The 18,462-nt window shown below is 36.1% G+C and overlaps 1 protein-coding gene across 3 annotated transcripts in view; it reads right to left on the reverse strand.

The window, feature by feature from the left end:
• Positions 1 to 2,920: 2,920 nt before the first annotated feature.
• The window catches only part of LOC109033614 (very long chain fatty acid elongase 7), a 34,278-nt gene continuing 18,736 nt past the window's right edge, over positions 2,921 to 18,462 (reverse strand). For all 3 annotated transcript variants that reach the window (XM_019046308.2, XM_019046307.2, XM_019046309.2), the window contains exons 2-8: positions 18,228 to 18,352; positions 16,554 to 16,744; positions 15,121 to 15,201; positions 14,002 to 14,058; positions 9,117 to 9,222; positions 7,717 to 7,853; positions 2,921 to 5,160 (exon numbers count right to left, since the gene is read on the reverse strand). In XM_019046308.2, the coding sequence (XP_018901853.1) occupies positions 4,777 to 5,160; positions 7,717 to 7,853; positions 9,117 to 9,222; positions 14,002 to 14,058; positions 15,121 to 15,201; positions 16,554 to 16,744; positions 18,228 to 18,288 (1,017 nt within the window). In that variant the 5' untranslated portion in view covers positions 18,289 to 18,352 and the 3' untranslated portion in view covers positions 2,921 to 4,776. The remainder of the gene's footprint in view (positions 5,161 to 7,716; positions 7,854 to 9,116; positions 9,223 to 14,001; positions 14,059 to 15,120; positions 15,202 to 16,553; positions 16,745 to 18,227; positions 18,353 to 18,462) is intronic.

Here is an 18,462-nt window from a genome sequence, read left to right on the forward strand (position 1 = left end):
CGATAGAAATGAAATTTGCGAAGGAGAATTTGGCAACTTTGATATCTAGTTATGTTCTTTCGTGAGGAAAACGGCGATTCATTCGACCTCAGGTGGTGGGGGGTTGGGAGAAAACTTTCCCAGTGAGAGGAATATTTTCAATTTTATTCTTGTCAAGAATCCAAATTTGATGCAGGAGATCACAATTCTCACAGGTAACGTGACTGCAATTCTATTCATTGGTTCTCAGTCCTCTAGGTTTGAAGCTTTGTAAAAATCTACCTTAAAACTGCTGTTGACTTTTTAAACGGTTCATTTTAAGTACCGTTAGAAGACTAAGTTCAGAATGTACGATTCTTCATTGAGAAAATAAAGTAAAAAATGAAGCCAAATTGTCTTTAAAATTGTTAATAAGTTTCACTCACGAATTTTTAGGAATGATTTTGTATTTTTATAGTACATTTTCACTCTGTACAAAATGTGTGTGGCAAATACCTCTGTTGGAATGACAGTTTTGCGGTAAAGAACAGTACAATGTTTGTAAACCATGGCGAACAGTAAGAATTCTGTCAAGAAAAACGTCTTTAACAGCCGAGCTTTTTCAGTATGAGAGTTACGCGCGTGGGCAAAATTGCTCAGTCTGCATATTAGAAGACACTTTTGCTCTGTCCTCGGACTGGCCACCCCTGTTGCCCGCAGTCCGCAAACTTATTGATGTTTTTGCCCAATCTGTGAAATGACTACCTAGCCAGTACACGGATTGGCCAGCAAAAAGTCTGAAAAGTACGGCAAGGAGGCCAGTCCGTAATTTTAATTGTAAGACTTACGCTAACCAACGAATGTTTGATACAAAAGCTAGATAGAGTTGATCACGGCGCTTTGATACAACTATTCGTGTTCCGTGGATGTGCGTGTTGCATGTTAAAAAATTGAAGGCACTCAAGCTTTACTTACCTCTTTAGAGATGCACGGGAGTATCCGTCCGTCGTAGCACTTTCATGAGAGTGCGTCTGTAGGAAAATTATTGTCATCTCTGGCATTTTACTACAAATAGTCTACTTTCCAACTTTTGAAATTAGTTTTGAGCAAATTCTGATGGATATTTTTGCTGAGTGGCTTTTTTTGTTAGTTTCATGCATCTCTTCTTTGAGAATACGAAATTCTATCGATTGGGTTTGATTCCCGCAATAACGGCTTTGTAAACGAAGCTCCTGAAATTTTTTTTAAAAAAAAAATAAAGTAAAATATATATACTGCTTATATATAAATTCATATTCATACGCTCGACTCGCTGTTGAAGATCATCACAATTCAATCGAACTTATGCTCATTGTCAGTTGCAATGAAACATAGTCGTGCTAGTAAAATTACCGTCTATTTCCGAAACATATGTGTCCCTTGCATTTTGCTGCAAGGCCATGTGCATTATGAGAATTCATTAGAATTGAATGAGAGGTAAAATTTTGATTTACACGAAGGGAGGAGGGATGTTTATACTTTTTTTTGTGCTTTTCATGATTGCAGCGTATCCCGAAATACCTAATTGTGCTATTATCTCCCGTCATCTATCTGCATTTAGTTCTTTTCAAAATTTGTAAACGGAATCTTCAACCTCTTTGACATACAGGGAGCAAGTGAGCCTCCATGTACGGCAATTAGGTCACAGGTCACCAAGAGGTTGGTTTGAACCAATGTTTTGTCAATTATAGACATCTATTTACATTATACCGCAAGATCTGACTGACAGACTCCGTAATGTTACATTTCAATGAGCAGAGTAAAAACAATTATTATCTCCATTGTGATGAAACCGCAGATTATGTTTTATATTTTTGAGAAAAACTAACGAAATTGTCATCTTGAAACTTTCTGTGACGTGTTTGAAAGAGTAAAGGAAATTAACAGAACGTTCAAAAAGAAATGTAGGTTGGATTTTTTAAGTAGAATAAATAAATGGAGCAATTAAATTTGAGGTGAGATTTGCAACGTTGCGATCGGACTTATGCATTTTTTGACTTCGGACATCAATGCTTTTAATATTTCTTGTTTATGGTTTGTTACAAAAAAATATTTCTAGTGAAAAACATTCCGATGGTTTTTTTCTGCCCCAGAATGATTGTAATGTGTTCTCCTTAGGCAGATGATTACCTACTAAATTCCATTATTCATAAGTTTATACTGTTTTTTTAAAGATTTTCTTTTCTATAAGTTAACTATGTCCATAAGTTTTTCATTATTTTTTAAAAGTTTTTTAATTAAGTGAACTTCCTAGTAAGTTTACCGTTTCCCAACTGTTTCAATTGAGAAGAAAATGCTCTGTGCCGATAACATGGTCACTTTTGATGATCGGGTCTATTGCGCATACTTCAGACCGGATGTATTATACAGTTCATTGACCGCTGCCACTGCATCCATAATGCCCCACACTGCCGTCCTCAGTAGAAACATCGTAACTCCATTCCAAATTTTTTTTCAGCTGTTTACTGACAAAATTTTTTAGTACCTACCGAAAAACCAATGACCATTTATCCCGCTTAGTTCTAAAGTAACTGTAGCACAACCATTGTAACTATTGGGATTTCAAATTTTCAAAATGAAGTATCATGTCGATCAGGTTTTTTCGTAATTGAACAGTATGTGTGGAAGAACAGTAGAGTGTCCTGATTGGAGTTACTGTGATTTTCCTGTGCACTGTATACAGGTATCTTCCCTTTAGCCTCATTACCACTAGTCACGACAGGGAAAAATACTGTGAAACAATTAACTATTTAACTGTTTCAAGCTTGACATTTCAAAAATCTACGAGCAGAATCTCACAGATCTGCGGATAAATATAAATTTACATAGAAGATATAAGCACTTTTCTAATACAAGCACTCATATATCCGTTCATTTTATAAAATCGAGCTATTTTTAATGTACAAAAAAACACACTTCAATATATTTTTTTGCATAATTTAAATTTTATTACTCTGTGAAAAATACTATTTACATCCAGTGGTCCCTAAGATAACAGCTAAAACATGTTTAACCATTCTTAATTTAAGTTTTTATCACTAAATTTTATGTTCCTTAGATTGCCGTATGATCTCATTGATGCATAAAAATAAATACAAAATATAATATCTGAGATCCAGAAACTAAATTTACTCTTCATTTAAATTCAAAATGGCATCTGTTTGAACTTGCAATCGGTATCATTCAAAAATCTCAAAACTTGAGTTTTTTGAAAACATTTTATTCTCAAATGGGCAACGTCATAAAGAAGTACATATAAATTTTGACTCAGATTTTACCAAAATATGATAAAGATACACGAAAAAAGTACAAAAATGCAAAAGTTAAAAAGTTTAGAAGAGGAACATATGTGTGTATCACAAAAGAACATATGTCCACACTGGAATATTTCTAGAGTTGCCAAGATGTTTAACCATTATGAACTCAGATTTTATGTAATAGTCATTATTTTTACCTCTGATACGAGGAGTCGATTACAGATGTTATAATCGATCAGGCAATGGTAACATTTGTCCCTTTTCATTATCACTAGCTGTCTCTTTAATTTAGTACAAAACAACAAAATTAAAAAGCAAATTATCACATCTAAGTTTGAGTTCCAAAAAAAATCGACATTCATGTTGTTCCATAATTGGCAGGTGGAAATCTGTCAAATATTAAATTCAAGCGAAGGAAAAATTGACCAAATTATGTCAAAAATTTAAAGTTTGTGGAAACTCTGCCGAATAAGATTGCCACAATAAAGGATAAGAGAAAAGGAAATAAATAGAAGAAACATCAAAAAACAGCATTAAGAAAGAGGTATAAATAAAGGAAGGAAACATTTCACTACACAGTGTGTCAAACTGAGTAAAACCCATATTCAACTCTAAAAGCTTACAGTTTTTAAGTTTTTACAGACATTTTTGTTCGTGCGGTAACTTATTCCGAAGATGATGTTTCAACACAACTGGTATTAAAATTACACACGTGTGCACCTTTTTAACCCAGTTTGAAGGTATGCGAAAAGGTTCTTATTTTCTTCACAAAACTTGTCAAGATCAGCATATACCCATCAATGACCTTTTCAACTTTCTGAATGAAGCTCCATGCGTAGGAAAAATGTATTGATACGTTTACACATATCAGACAGAAACTTCTTGTCAACTAATGCCCTATCATTTCTCTAGAATCTACCTCATATTTGAACAGCATTTTTGAGACTTATCTTATTTTCAAGCTAATTTAAAACACAAGAGATGGAACTACAAATGTGTGACTGGATCATTTGACAGTGTATGAAAAAGACGTTGCTACTTTAAATTCTTTTTGACGAATGAGCCAAAAAGTTTGAGCATAAAACACTGAGAAAAAAGCACCGATGAGAAAGCACAATCAACATTAATTGAAACTCAGAATTCGAATGAATGGTTAACACCATCGTGCATTATTTTTATTCTACGAATGTTAAAGTAGTCACTCACATGTACATTATGCGATGAGTTTTAAACTTCTCATTGGTTGCAATTTTTTTTTTTGTTTTGTTTGAAAAAGAACTACTGAGGGATTATTGCAATTTTGATATTACATTAAACAACACTGAGCCCCATTGCTCCACGATATAAAACAGTCCAAAAAAGTAGTATAGAAACGTATTGAATAAAACTTGCCAAGCGGCATGGAGGAACGTTAATTGAAAAAGTAATCAAATTCGAGTAGGCTTCAAGGTAACATTGAAAGAATATTCATTCTCAATTTGAAAGTAGTTCTAAAAGTGTAAAGTTCAGAAGGAACTTCAGTTTAAGCAACTTTACTTGGCATTTTCCCATTTTCGATGACTTTCCTTAGTGCAATATCCGGGTGAAATCCATTTTCAATTTTTTCATTCGATTTTTTATAAAATCCGTTTTCAATTTTCTCCGTTGACCCATTGCTCTTACAAAATCCGTTTTCAATTTTATTCGTTGTTCCATTCTCGGTAACTTTCCCATTTGCAACTTTTCCATTCGAAATTTTCATGTCTTCAGGTTTTTTATTCATGTACGCTTTTTTGTAGAAATCGAAGAACAGAAGGAATAAGAATCCGTTTTGCGGAATCATGACCAGGGGCACCCATCTGGGATAGTCGCACTTCGGCTGAATCAAAAGGAGGGAAGAGTGAAAGGCAATCATGAAGAATTGGACCTGGAAAAGTAAGGAAAAAGAAACATTATTATAACTGCAAATAAAAATAACTTGAGAAAGATTCATTATATCGTGGCATTACTGTAACTCTCGGGGCTGAGCCTTTAACCGTTGATCTGTACAGTTTGTCGCAGGATTAAGCACGAATATTGAAGGAGTCGATTTTTTGGGTCAAAAAAAGACGTTTTAGTGGCGTAACGTTTTTTTCCAAAAACGCTTTTCCCGGGGGTCCCGTTATCCCCCCCCCCCCCATTATCCTCTATTAGTTCCTATATCTCGAAAACGACGAGCCATAGAAAAAACGCAAGATACATTTTCTCAATATTGTTCAAGGCTAAATATAGTGGTTTCGTCAAACATCAATCAATATATAATAATAATAATTAACATTAATTTTGACCGATTTTAGATTCGATACCCCTCCCCCCCAATGAGTTTTTCCTTTTTTTGAGGTCAAAAAGAGCGCTAAAAATTACCCCGGTTACCAATTTTTACAAAAGATGGTTGATAAACATTGTCACAGTGTTAAAGAGACGATCTTCCTCCAACTTTGGGGTACCGTGCCCCCCAGGGAAAGCGTTTTTGGAAAAAAAGTTATACCTCAAACACGTCTTCTTTTTAACCCTGAGAATTGACTCCTTCAATATTCGCACTTAATCCTGGGATACCCTGTATTTTTGCTAACTGTTGTGAAACGTTTCGAAAATTTGTTTAGCAAACAAATCGATGTTTGGATAACCTATTGAACGCAATGCATCACCCGAGGCTCATCAACCAACAAGATGGTGCCGACAGCAAGATGCCTCAATGTCAATATGACTTTTGCTGTTGTACAAGTATCCATCAGGGCCGGATTAAGGGGGTGGCCACATGGGCCGCGGCCCATGGCGGCAAAATTGGGGGGCGGCAAATTTTGCAATTTTTTTAAATGCAGGTACAAAAAAAATCGGATTCAGAGTAAAATTACAAACAAGAAAAGGTTACAAAATCTCTCATTTCCTAAGAGTTCATTAATTTCTAATTCTGTCGTATTTCGGTGATACAAAAGACTGCGCACCCTTAATTTGTTGAGTTAAGAGAGAAATCAAACACGTAATTTGGCCTGGAGCGGCGCGGCGCAGAGAGAAATGATGACGAGGACTTGAGATGAAAAGGAGGAGACCTCGGCGCGGCGGTCGGCATGTAACACATATTAGCGCCTACGAGACTGCATGAATACTTCACGCATTGCGTCAAACACACTACGGTCAACATCGGTTTGCGCGGCGTGAAACGCACAGTGCCCACAAGACTACATGAACTTGACTTCACGCATTGCGTCAAACACAGTGTGGTCAGCGCGGCACGGCGGCGGAAGTTAAAATTATTAAACCACAATTATGTATGTTTTTTCTTAATTTTTTAGTTCATTTCTTACAAATGAAAGGCCTTGTCCCCATAGAGATAGGTTTACGGAACTGAATTTTCGCGCGAAGTTCCGTGAACTTTTGCTAGTGGTGTTGATAGGGCTTATGCAAAAAATGTGTCCAACATGAGTGAACGCGCCTTATGCACCCTTCTCCCTTCGGCACGTTCACTTGATGGTTTTTATTGATGTTTCAAAATGAATGAGAAGAGGGCGGCAAAATACATGGCGCGCATACCCATACACAACATACCCATGGGCGGCAAGTAGGTAAATCCGGCCATGGTATCGATACAGAAAAGTCATATCCAGAAAATTACTAAAAAGTACCTATAGCATACCAATCCTAATCATGGAAATTTTTCGATCAAACGACGCAAATTCGTCCGGTTACCAAATGAAAATCTTATCTGTTTGTTTTGCGTCTAAAGAGGGAGGAAAAAAATTATTGTACAGAACGTTCACATGGTGCCAGCCCTATGCTCATTTTCCAAAAACAGTATTGTGCAAAATGTTCACATGGGGCCAGTTCCTCAGTCCTATGCTCATTTTCTGCCAGTTCCCCGGAAAGTTGATTTTTTTAAAGGAGGAAATCTGGTAGATTCGTCGGGACTCTTGATGGCTGGAAGTGCTCCAAGTTCTTCACCCAAATAAGTGAAGGATGTTAGGGGCACAGATTCTGAATTTATTTTGATTCTCAAATTCTCAGAATCAATTGGTTGGAGATGTGAAATCAATAGGTCACCAACAAAATTGGATTTTTGAAAACCTCCTCATATGCAGCACGTGTTTTTCGTGCCAAATGATTCTTATCTGCCAGTGAAAGTAGGTTCTTCCAAAATTTAAATAAAAATAAATTCATTTTTAAGTTTTTAGTACTTATAAGACAATTTCAAAACAATCGCAGATTCTTGTATGAAAAACTATAGTTACACCGTAAACAGGAAGCTTATTTTAATTGCGCTGAGTGAAGAGATGACCCCCGTATTTTGATGGGGGTACATAGCAACTTTCCAACTCGTAATTGCAGCTTATTCAAAAGTGACCAGAATCGAGATGATTTTATAAGTTTGCAACGATGCATCAATTCTATAAATCATTTCCATACGTTGTTTTTTCTCATGCGTTTTTGTGAATATTTTCTCACTTACCATTTGCAGTTGAGTTAGATATTTCTTCCACCAGATATTGTTTTTCTGTTCAGGTTTAACGATTGTTACCAAGTAGTAAGTATACATAATAATGTGCACAATAGAATTTATAAGTCCTAGGAAAGTTTCATGGCCACCTTTAAAAAAAGAAAAGTGAGACATTTAAAAAAACGTAACAACCATCCAGAAGTATTCAATTGAATATTGATAGATTTTATTTTTTTTTTCAGAAAAACGAAACGGAGAAAGTCGAAAATCTGTGAGATCGAATATTAGAGGCAGCATTGCATTAGATAGATAGATAATTAGATAGATTAGATGGCTAGAGACATGATTGCATCATCTAGAGGATGTAGAGTTTTTATGCAATATTTGAAACGAAATATTTATTTCTTAAAATTATTTTACATCAGTGAGAATACGAATCTGTAACTCCAGTCGTGGTGTATCAGAATGGCTAAATTGAGACAATTTTAGATAGATGGCTAATCAATTGACTGAATTGAACAGAATGGACATAGTCACATTTTGGTGAAACAAAGTTTGGAGTAGTTTTGAGCCTGACATGTCACACATTTTCTCCTCTAAAATACCGAAAATCTAGAAAAAATATCTGAAAGGTGAAACTAAGCACTGACCTACATAAAAATTGAGTCTCATGGTGCAATAGAACCTCACATCTCTTTTTCTTGATTTGATCTTAATCCATGGCGAGGCGTAATTGTAAATGATCGATTTACGATTTTGCCCAATTTGAAACTATGTTAAAGAATCGATTACCCCGTTCATCGATTCTTTTCCATAGGTTTAAATGGTGGATCAATCGATACATCGCACAGCAGGCCACGCCGCTGATCTTAATGTGGCTTTGTCCCCCTGCCGCAATTCCGCTGATTCTAATTTTTCTTGGCTGCTATTATAACTAATATTCTAACTTTTATTGATTGTAATTCCGTTTGCACTGACATGTTCCCTGAATTTTACTGTGGTGCATTCTCATGGTGAAAGGCAAGATAGTGCCCGAGTCCCGTAGAATGCCCGTGCCATAACTTTTGCAAAACTATGCTCGAAAAAACACGGACGAGACCAAGACAGAAAGAAATAAGCAAGTAGAAAGTAACACATACCGGTGTCCTACGACGTATAAAATCAAAAAGTCCTCACATATTTTTTCCCGGGGTAAGATTTGCAGATTGTCAATCTTCTGAGCCGTCATGTCTAAGCATCTAACAGGTAGTTAGTGACAATATTAAGAGATGGAGGATTCCACTAAATTTGTCGCTTAGACAACCAATTCCATTTTGCATATCTTTATTTTTACACTAACTGTTCTCTTCGGTGTCTCGGCAGACAAATGATACGGTATTTTTTTAGCCTATATGAGAAAGTAGAAAACGTACCTGGAAGCCACTTCGTAGCACTCCATGTGAGCATGACCATACCGGTGTGGTGATATACATGGAGAAATGAAACTTGACCATTCTTTTTCCTTAATACGAAAAATACCTGGACAAAAAACATACAACCATCGATAAAACAAAACATTGACCTTCACTGAACGTGGAGATGTATCAAGTTCTGTTGTCACGTCTGCTTCTTCACTCTAATGCTTCTTTAGATTTTCTAGAGATTTTCTCAGATTATCTAAATGATTTTAAAGTGATACAACAACTTGAGATTTAAGCACGCTTTACGTAAAAATATCAGCGATATCGCAAATCTGCTGTGAAAATAGTCTTATCATGTACGCTTATATGGTAGCAAAAGTGAATATGGAAATATGAGGAATTGGCGCAGTTTTCCATTCGTGCTTTTTCTCAGATCGGCGCGATTTCCCGTCGACCCTCTTTTAAATCGGCGTAATTTACCAGTTTCTATTTTTTTAATGTACCTATTTGGATTTTCAATGATTGAAGGTTGGCAGCAATAAAGCTCTTGCACACGTAAAAAATTTGCGTTTTAAGTATACGTATACTCTCGTAAAATTTCGCAAGAAACACAATAATGCCACTGATTTTCTCTGAAATCGACTCTGAAGCTAAAATAAGCTCTCAAAAAGAGTCCAGGCTGCAATTTTATAATCCAGATGAATGTGATTCCGTTAATCAGTCATGATACCGTCAATTATAGCGAATATAAAGTTACCATTCATTAGTACTTCGTTGCTCATTGTCATTCACTCCTCGGGTGGGAAAAGGGAAGGCATTCGGTTATAGCATACATACATAACCGTATTTTAAAAGGCTCAAATAAAAAAATAACACCAAAAAAAAATTGAAGAGGTGCTTCCTTGATAGATTCTTTGAGATATTTTTTTTTTTACTGTGAAGAATATCACCCATCCTATTTCCCAATCCACACTCTCGTGGTGCCGATGCACCAGCCGAAATTCAGCCTCCGGTGTGAATTAGTTATTCATCTAGCCGTTGTCCAGGAAGGACAGAATTATTTCCTCTCCTTCGATTTTTGAGGCATTTCTTTCGCGATAAAAGATCTTCTCTTCCCCTTTTTTTATGAATTAGTTCTTTAAGTTTGGTAGATCCATAAAGATTTCATGGCACCGATATGCATGGAAACGTTCAATCTATTAGATCATCTACAGTTAGTCCAAAGTCTATGAGGCTCTTTTAGATAAACAAAGAAAAAATAACAGCAGAATAAACAAAGGCGCTTTATTTTGAAAGTAGGAAGTCACTCTCAAAAACACCGTAAACATACGTTTGCTCGCAGTTGGCGATCAATGTTCGATGATATGGCCTAGCACACGCTGTGAATGGATCAATTTATTTCCACTGTCTGTACGAGGATATTTGAAGACGTTATTCGCCTATTTGCAATTTTAAACTAAACTAGGTGCTTATACCGACCACTCCGCGGTCCAATCTCCCAAACCGTTTCGCGCTACAGGCGTTACGCGTTACTCATATGAATTTAAATTTACAAAATAAAATTTTAAGCGGTGACGCGGTGCACAGTGCCAAGTTTGGTGTAAAATAGGAAAAAAAAGCTCAGATTCCTCACATCGTATTAGTCCACGTTGACATGAAGTTAAATCATGGACTAAGAGGTTTCATCGATTTTTCAAAAGTAAATAAATATACTCTATAATAACTTTATAAAATCTTGAAATGCTGATATTGGTAAAACCAATATAAATTTCCTCGCCCCGTATAGATATTCGCATGCACGTTACAGACTGACATGTAGCGATAATTGGATGAGATTTTAAAGCGAGAAGCTGAGGTAGAGGGGTTACGCGTTTGAAGAGCAAGGACAAGGAAAACACGTGGGTATTGTTGTGGATGTTCTAGTGAGTAATGCCGTCAAGAATTTTAATATTTAAATTACTCTGCTTAGTCTGTGAATGTAATCTCCTCATGTTTACACTTTTGACCTTTTATAAGTGCACACTCACAGTGCAAATGAATCATGATTCATATCAAAGTAATGAAAGTGCAAGGACGAGACTTGTACCTTTTAATTAAAACTCAATTCAGGAGTAAAACAAAACAAAATTTAATAGCACACGCTGCTTGAAGGAAAATTTTGTGAGTTGTTGGGTGGTTCCACAATCATCCATTCCCTTATCGATGGCGTAAGTCGGCAATCACATAACTCGGTTTGCGACGTCGCAGACTTCCTGTCATACTTTATTTTTCAAACGGAAAACCACTTAACGGCAATTATTTAAAACTGCCGTGATTTTTCGTCTGTGCGAAGGAAATTCTGCAAAAACTTCATGGAATGATTTCAATTTGTTCTCCTTTAAAAAAATAACATAGAGGCGGAGATTTTCAGACACCGCAAACGAGATATGTGATTGCGGACTCACGCCGTCGTTATGTTTGTACATCCATTCGATTAAGTTTTTCAATGCTTCGCTCCTTCCTCTGTCCTCCAGAAAGTAGAGAGTGTGTTTACATCGTTAAATTTTAAGTTACGGATTGAAGGTTTTGTCTAAAAAGTCAATAACCATACGGTTAAGATACGAGATATAAGTTTTACAATGGCCCCCCTGTAAGTTACTTTACATAATTGTCTATTCCCAAAAAACATACGATAATTAACGATTATCAAGGCTATCAGAGTAATTTGAATTTGGTGGTCCTTACGTAAAAATTATCGATAAAGAAACCATAAATTGAACGAGCCACGGGTTTTGGTAATTTTCCTCTTCCCCCTCCCTCTCTGGCCATGATTCATTGATTAGTTGCGTGTCGAACTCATAAATTATATGATCTACTGCAGTTTTAACGAATTGCATATTCATTTTATAAATATACTTCAATGATAGTCGTTCTCCATCAACCGAAGCATAAATATAGCGAATTCATTTCTTAACGCGTCATTTAAAGGCAGTGGCGTGGCGTGCTTTGCGATATATCGATTGATCTGCCATTTAAACCTAAGGAAAAGGACCGATACACAGGGTGTTCGCAACGCACACCTTGATAATCGATTATTTACCACAACTTCAAATGGGGATAAATCGATAGTCAATCATTCACGCCTCGCCACTGTGTAAAAGATATTCTAAATCTGGTCACAGTCCAGTTTTTGCCCGTCGTGACGCCTTGACCGCCGTGGACACAAAAAATGCTACGTCTGGTTCTCTCACCTACTTCATTGCAGATCTATTACTGATTTATGTCGGGTTCATAAACGACCCATAACGTTGCGGTAGTGGCGTGGCGTTAATGATCGATTATCGATATTTTCCCATTTGAGGCTGTGGTGAAGAATCGACTATTAAAGAGGTCTTTGCGAACACCCTGTTTATCGATCCTTCCTTATAGGTTTAAATGACAGTGCAATCGATTGTTGAAAAGCACGCCACGCCACAGATTGCAAGGATAATGAAATGGGACAAAAAAAAGGACAATGACCTATCATAACTCTTGATGCCAAGGTCGCGTTAAGGCGCAATATTGCTGTTTGACGCATCCTATCAATAAACTCGTACTGCGGGTGTCAAACTCGAAACTTAAAAGCCGTGAGAAAGTGCCAATTCAGCAGAGAGTCAAACACAGTATACATATAATTACTAACCTGTTACGTGCGTTTTTTTAAAATCGTAAAACGAACTCACATTCCTGAATTATACTTCAGTAGAACCCAAAGAAAATTCTCATACCGTCTTTAGGGTAAAATGTTGTGAGCATAAGCCACAAGCATCACATCTGAGCTATGATACTCATTCATTAGACAATTTTTTCGGTATCGATTTTTTGTTTTGTTTCATCGTTAGCTCATGATTCGCTCTAGAGAAGAACGAATGTCCCGCGGGAAGCCAGTTTCAATAATTTTTTAGAGAATACTTCCGATTATGATTTATTTATTTTGAAAGTTAATTTTAATGTAATCAAGTTAAGTGTTTTAAAATTTTCATTAAATCTATCTTATTCAATCGTAAATTTTGTGGATTAGAATCCAGTTGTAGCTAACTGATTAAATGTTAGTATGTGTGTAAAGTACTTGGCTTACGATTCTCTTTGTGTTGCGTACGTTTGATGGCATCAGCGGAATAAGGGATTATAATCAAGTTTTCCTCTTAAGTAAGCGGTTTAATTTGGAAGTTCAATATTTGCTAGTTTTGGAAGATTTACAAAATAACTGACTCATTTTTCTCATTCAGAGAAGTTAAAGGAAGAGAACAGGAACGAGCTAGTTGTAGTTTAAAGTTGCTGACTTTTAATAAGGAATATATGTATTAACTTTATAAGAACGGTAGAAAGTTTCCTCTGTGAAATTTTTGTAAATTCTTTGTGATTGATATTATTTCCAGAAATTTACAAAATCAAACACTCCTTTATTCACCAATGAAGAAATAAGGTCGGATGAGAGACTTTGTATCGGAATGCAATCGAATTCCTTTAGTCCTAACTGCTCTAAATAGTGAGTACAGGATTGAATCAAGCAACCATTCGCACGTCGAAGTAAGTTTATGGTATTCAGAGAAAATGAAGGCGATTTTGAAACTAAGAAGATTTAGACTTGCTGTTCTTTCAAATGAAGAGCATCAGCATTTATGTTTTTTCATACATCCCCATCTGTTCCCGTGTGATTTCTCCTCCAGCCTCTCCTAATAATTATACAAACTCAACCGAAAATCTTTGATGACAGGACTTTGTGCCACCATTGAGATGTTTTGAGGCAAAAATTAATCAACATATTTATAAGTTCCAAAACTATATTCACTTTCCCAAAGAGCCTATGTTGTTCTTAGACGTCTTATGTCGTCGGGAAAATACATATTATACAAACGGCAATGAGAAGTTTACTTACTGTGTCTAACAAATCTGAAACTTTGAGCAAAAAGTAGCCGTACACGACTCGAGCAACCTGTAAAATAATGCAAAATTCATGAAATGTTATAGATAAAAGCTGTTTTTTTTTTTTTAAATAAAAAAAAGAAAATAACTCGTTATTATTTCTGAACATTTTTTTATTCTTATTCACCTTGTCACAGTTAATTAGTGAAAACTTTAAGCCATGATAAAAGTCAAATTTTTTATAAAAAAGGAAATATACGCGGAGATTTTCATACATTAAAACTGTATTGCGTGTTTCTAAAATCTAGCCATTGCCCTGTTTTGAGCAACACTATACGTAAATGTTTCGTAAGTTCATACAATTTTTAGTTCCAAAAATATTAACTTGTGTCAATCAGAAAAAAACTAAATAAAATAAATAAATTTAAATTTAAAAAATTATACATTCTGGAAAATTTGTAAAAAATATCACAGAAATCCATATTGAGTTATGACAAACCTCAGGGGCGAAAATATCGATACTTTGAAATTGACTGATGATGATATTAAGTATGACTGCAAAATAATTAGATATTTTTTGTGCATCTCCAACATTTATACTTGCAGTGAATGCTGAGAGTTTACGTTGAAACTTGGCAATCGTGGGGAACTTTAATATGCGCGTAATTCGCCCTCCGTAAACAACTTCTCTTCTCTACTGAATGCCGGATTTTTAAGTCAATGACAAGTAAAATTTGTACAGCATTGTTTTACATTAAGTTGAGAGTGGATCGGCAATTTATCTGATGAATCTTAATTTTTGTTTTCCTCAAGTGGCCACATTTGTGGACACGCGAATTACATCTGTTTCCTTGACGAACACATGTAAGTAAGCATTTTTGACACACATTTTAATAAATGCGTCAGTTTCGGAGGTGCATGATGCTGTTCTCTTCTTCACGCAAACCTGCCGTCAATTAAATTCACCATTTTTTTATTCATTTCCTTCTCTTTCATTTATTGAAAAATGCGCGGAAAAGTTATATTTCAATATAATATATCGTTGCAAAATTTCTTTCTACGGACAACTGGTAAATATTTTTTCTCATAAAAAAATAATGATTATTTAAAACAAAAACCTCGAAAGGCTCACCGTAATGTTCTCCGGCGTTGGGGCTCTATCAAAAGGCTCACAGATCCAGTTATACCTTCCGCCCCATCCATGTTTGAGGCACTGAAACAAAATTAATTAATTGTGAGCACATGCTGTAATTATGAAATATTGTATTCTATGATATTTCAATTGGCAATTGAAAGAAAAAATGATGGTCTTCATTGGCCCCATCAAAGCACCGAGAAGTTTTGACACCGTCCAATTCATATTATATGGGGCTGATTACCTTAAAAAATATTTATCTTTTTTCTAAGCTTTTACGTAAATTCAACAACTTGTAACAGAGCCCTTTCCGTAAGAATCAGCACCTTAATCAGGGATGGATCTAACTTTGAACTCCCTGGTGTCGATTCAGGTTAGAGTTTTACGTACCTCCTGATTTTGAGAGAATAATTTTGAAGTTTTACAAAGAACTTCAACTTTTAAATCAAGACCCCTTTTACTTCTCCAAAGGAACGTTTTACTTCTCAGCGGGCCCTGGAATGATAAAATTACGATTCCTTTCGGTCGATTTCCTGTTTAGACCCGAGGCTTTCGATCTAGTCACACCTGAAAAAACTGAGAAAGATCGTATGCGACAGATCACACAGGTGAGATTATATTGATATCGATTGGTTCAATATGTAACCACAGCCTCAAAAGTCAATTTAGAAATCTGAGGTAACGGGTCGTATGTGATCGAATTTTTATTCTCTCGAGTACCAAATGGCGATGGAAAGTGAAATTGTTGGGAATTTTATCATTTTCAGCTTTTCCAAATTAAATCCTAAAATTTTTGTCTGAGGTTATGTTCTATTGTTTTGAACCGAACGATACAGCGAACCACTGTCGAATACGATCTACTGATGTTTCAAAACGAAAGAGGAGGGGGCGGAAAAATACAGGCGGCCCATGGGCGGCAAGTAGGTAAATCCGGCCTTGGATGGAGAAGGCACAAGATATCTCATTTACATATTTTGAGGAGCCGAATAGTTGCAGGAAAAGAGTTGACGCTTGAAGTCAACATGGATGGCCAAAATTTTATTTTTAAGAGTTTCAAATTTTTGCTCTCTCTATTCTCTCTCCCACGAATAATCGTCCAGGAGAACAGGAGAAATATAGCCCCATGTAGTGGAGGAGTTCAAAAGTTTGACCTCCCGCCTCCTCCTGCCAGAAGAAAACCGAGCTCAAGAACCAAATTTCAATTTCTTATGTTGTTTTCGTTCAAAAATATTCAGTCATCCCAAATAATCTCATTAGACACTCCTGTTAGCACATAATTTCCACGGATTTAACAGAGCCCTCATAAAAATATCATCCTCGCTGTGATATTGTCTTTCGTATGCGTTAATTCCTTTCAAGACATTTCCAACAATTTTTCGATCTAATCATAAAGCTAGAAATTAAAATTCGAAAAATAATTCTTTGCTTACCTCATATAAACATAATATATTTGCTAGAATTTGTACAACGTTAAATACGATTAGAACTCCATCTAATTTAAATGGCTTCCTATCTTTCATAAGCCGTGGACCTAAGCTCTGTACAAAGTAATTGTAAAATACTAATAAGCCTAATGTTGGCCATGGAGAGCTCATCAAAGGCCAGTCTTTTGTCCTCTCATCTGTAAAGAAAAAAAAAAAAATTATCAGATTTGCAAGTGGTAATTACTGCGTATACACCCGTGCATAGTTTTAAATATATATGATACTCTTGGTACACGGAGAAAAAACTTCGTGCATGGGAATATGGATCTCTGAAGTTCTCGGATCTCGCATCCGAAAACTTGAGGTCCAGCTGCCGAGGTTTGGGTCAGACATCTGAAGTACTTAGGTACATACTGAAGGGTTTGGGTCACACATCTGAAGTATCCGGTACGTACCTAAGTAATTCAGATGTCTGACCCGAACTTCGGTAGTTGGGCCTCAAGCTTTTGGATGCGTGATCCGAAAACTTTAGAGATCTATAAGACCTTAACTTCGGGTCCCATGCACGAAGTTTTTTTCTCCGTGTATTATTAGACAAAACGCTGTAAAGTACTAGGCAGAGCAGATATCTATCTTTGGTTGCAGAATATATTCCTATTGAAAAGGTCACGTAAGATTGTGATAGGGATATTATTGATTTCAAATAGGAATTTGCTTGTGCCCGTTGTTTGAATCGGCACAATGTATGTAGTATGTCATATAAATCAATGATATTAAGAGTTTTAACCATTGACCGGAATTATCAATCTAAAGCACATTCATGAAACATATTACATACTGCAACATTATATTTTTACAATTTTATTAATTTCATTTAAATTAAATGGTTTTAGGAACAATACATTGATGGGCCGAGAAGCTGCACAGTGCGCAATAGAACACGTCGAGGCGGGTCGAGGACGTATAAATCTGACTTTAGGGCACGGCTAAGACGAACCCCATATCTTTAATTCTCCTTTAGGGTCTAATTTGCACTCATATCGGATGCTTTCAGTGCTATAGAGAGTCAAAGAAAATTGTCCTCTTTAAGAAAGTTTAAGGATGAATGAGTAGGACGGATCGTCCCATTTAGTGGCGTGGCGTGCTTTGCGATATATCGATGGATCTGTTATTCAAACCTATGAAAAAATATCGATAAACAGGGTGTTCGGAACGAACACATTAATAATCGACTCTTTACCATAGCTTCAAATGGAGAAATATCGATAATCGATCATTCACGCCACGCCACTGGTCCCATTTTCCTCGTACAATTCTTGATTGGCAAAGGTCATGTGCCTTGGTACTCACTGGCAAGTGTACATACATAGAATTTAAAACTGGATCCGTGAAAATAATAATGTGAAAAAACTATGTCCATTCGTAAGATGGAAATGTTTCTAATTTGCAATCCATGATTTCACAGAAAAATAGCCTTCATGTGATTGTAACATCTATCGCCTCAAATTCAAGCGGTCTCTCGTACGGGCCCACCTGTCCATTCCTTTTCCTCTAGATTGAAGACCCAACTATTGATGCAATCTTTTTAGAATAGAAATAAAATACGATTTATCTAAGAGACCCCATTTACTCTCAAGTGATATAGTCATAAGAAATGAAACTGCAAATTACGATATTTACCCTGGAGGTCGACATTTAGCCAGTGATAAGTTTGGTATACCCTTCCTAGGATTGCTGCCATTTTCTTTCACTACCACCAGCAGCATTTAGCCGTGAGTTGATTAAAATGAAAACAGACAGGGCGACTGGAATGAAACAAAACAACAAATGGATAAGTTTTTTATCGAAATAAGAACAATAATACAGAGTGTACAAAATAGCGTTTTAGGCCCACGTGTTTCCGCGAGACAACCCC

This window comes from Bemisia tabaci, chromosome 6 (genome assembly GCF_918797505.1).
Source record: "Bemisia tabaci chromosome 6, PGI_BMITA_v3".
Taxonomy (NCBI): domain Eukaryota; kingdom Metazoa; phylum Arthropoda; class Insecta; order Hemiptera; family Aleyrodidae; genus Bemisia; species Bemisia tabaci.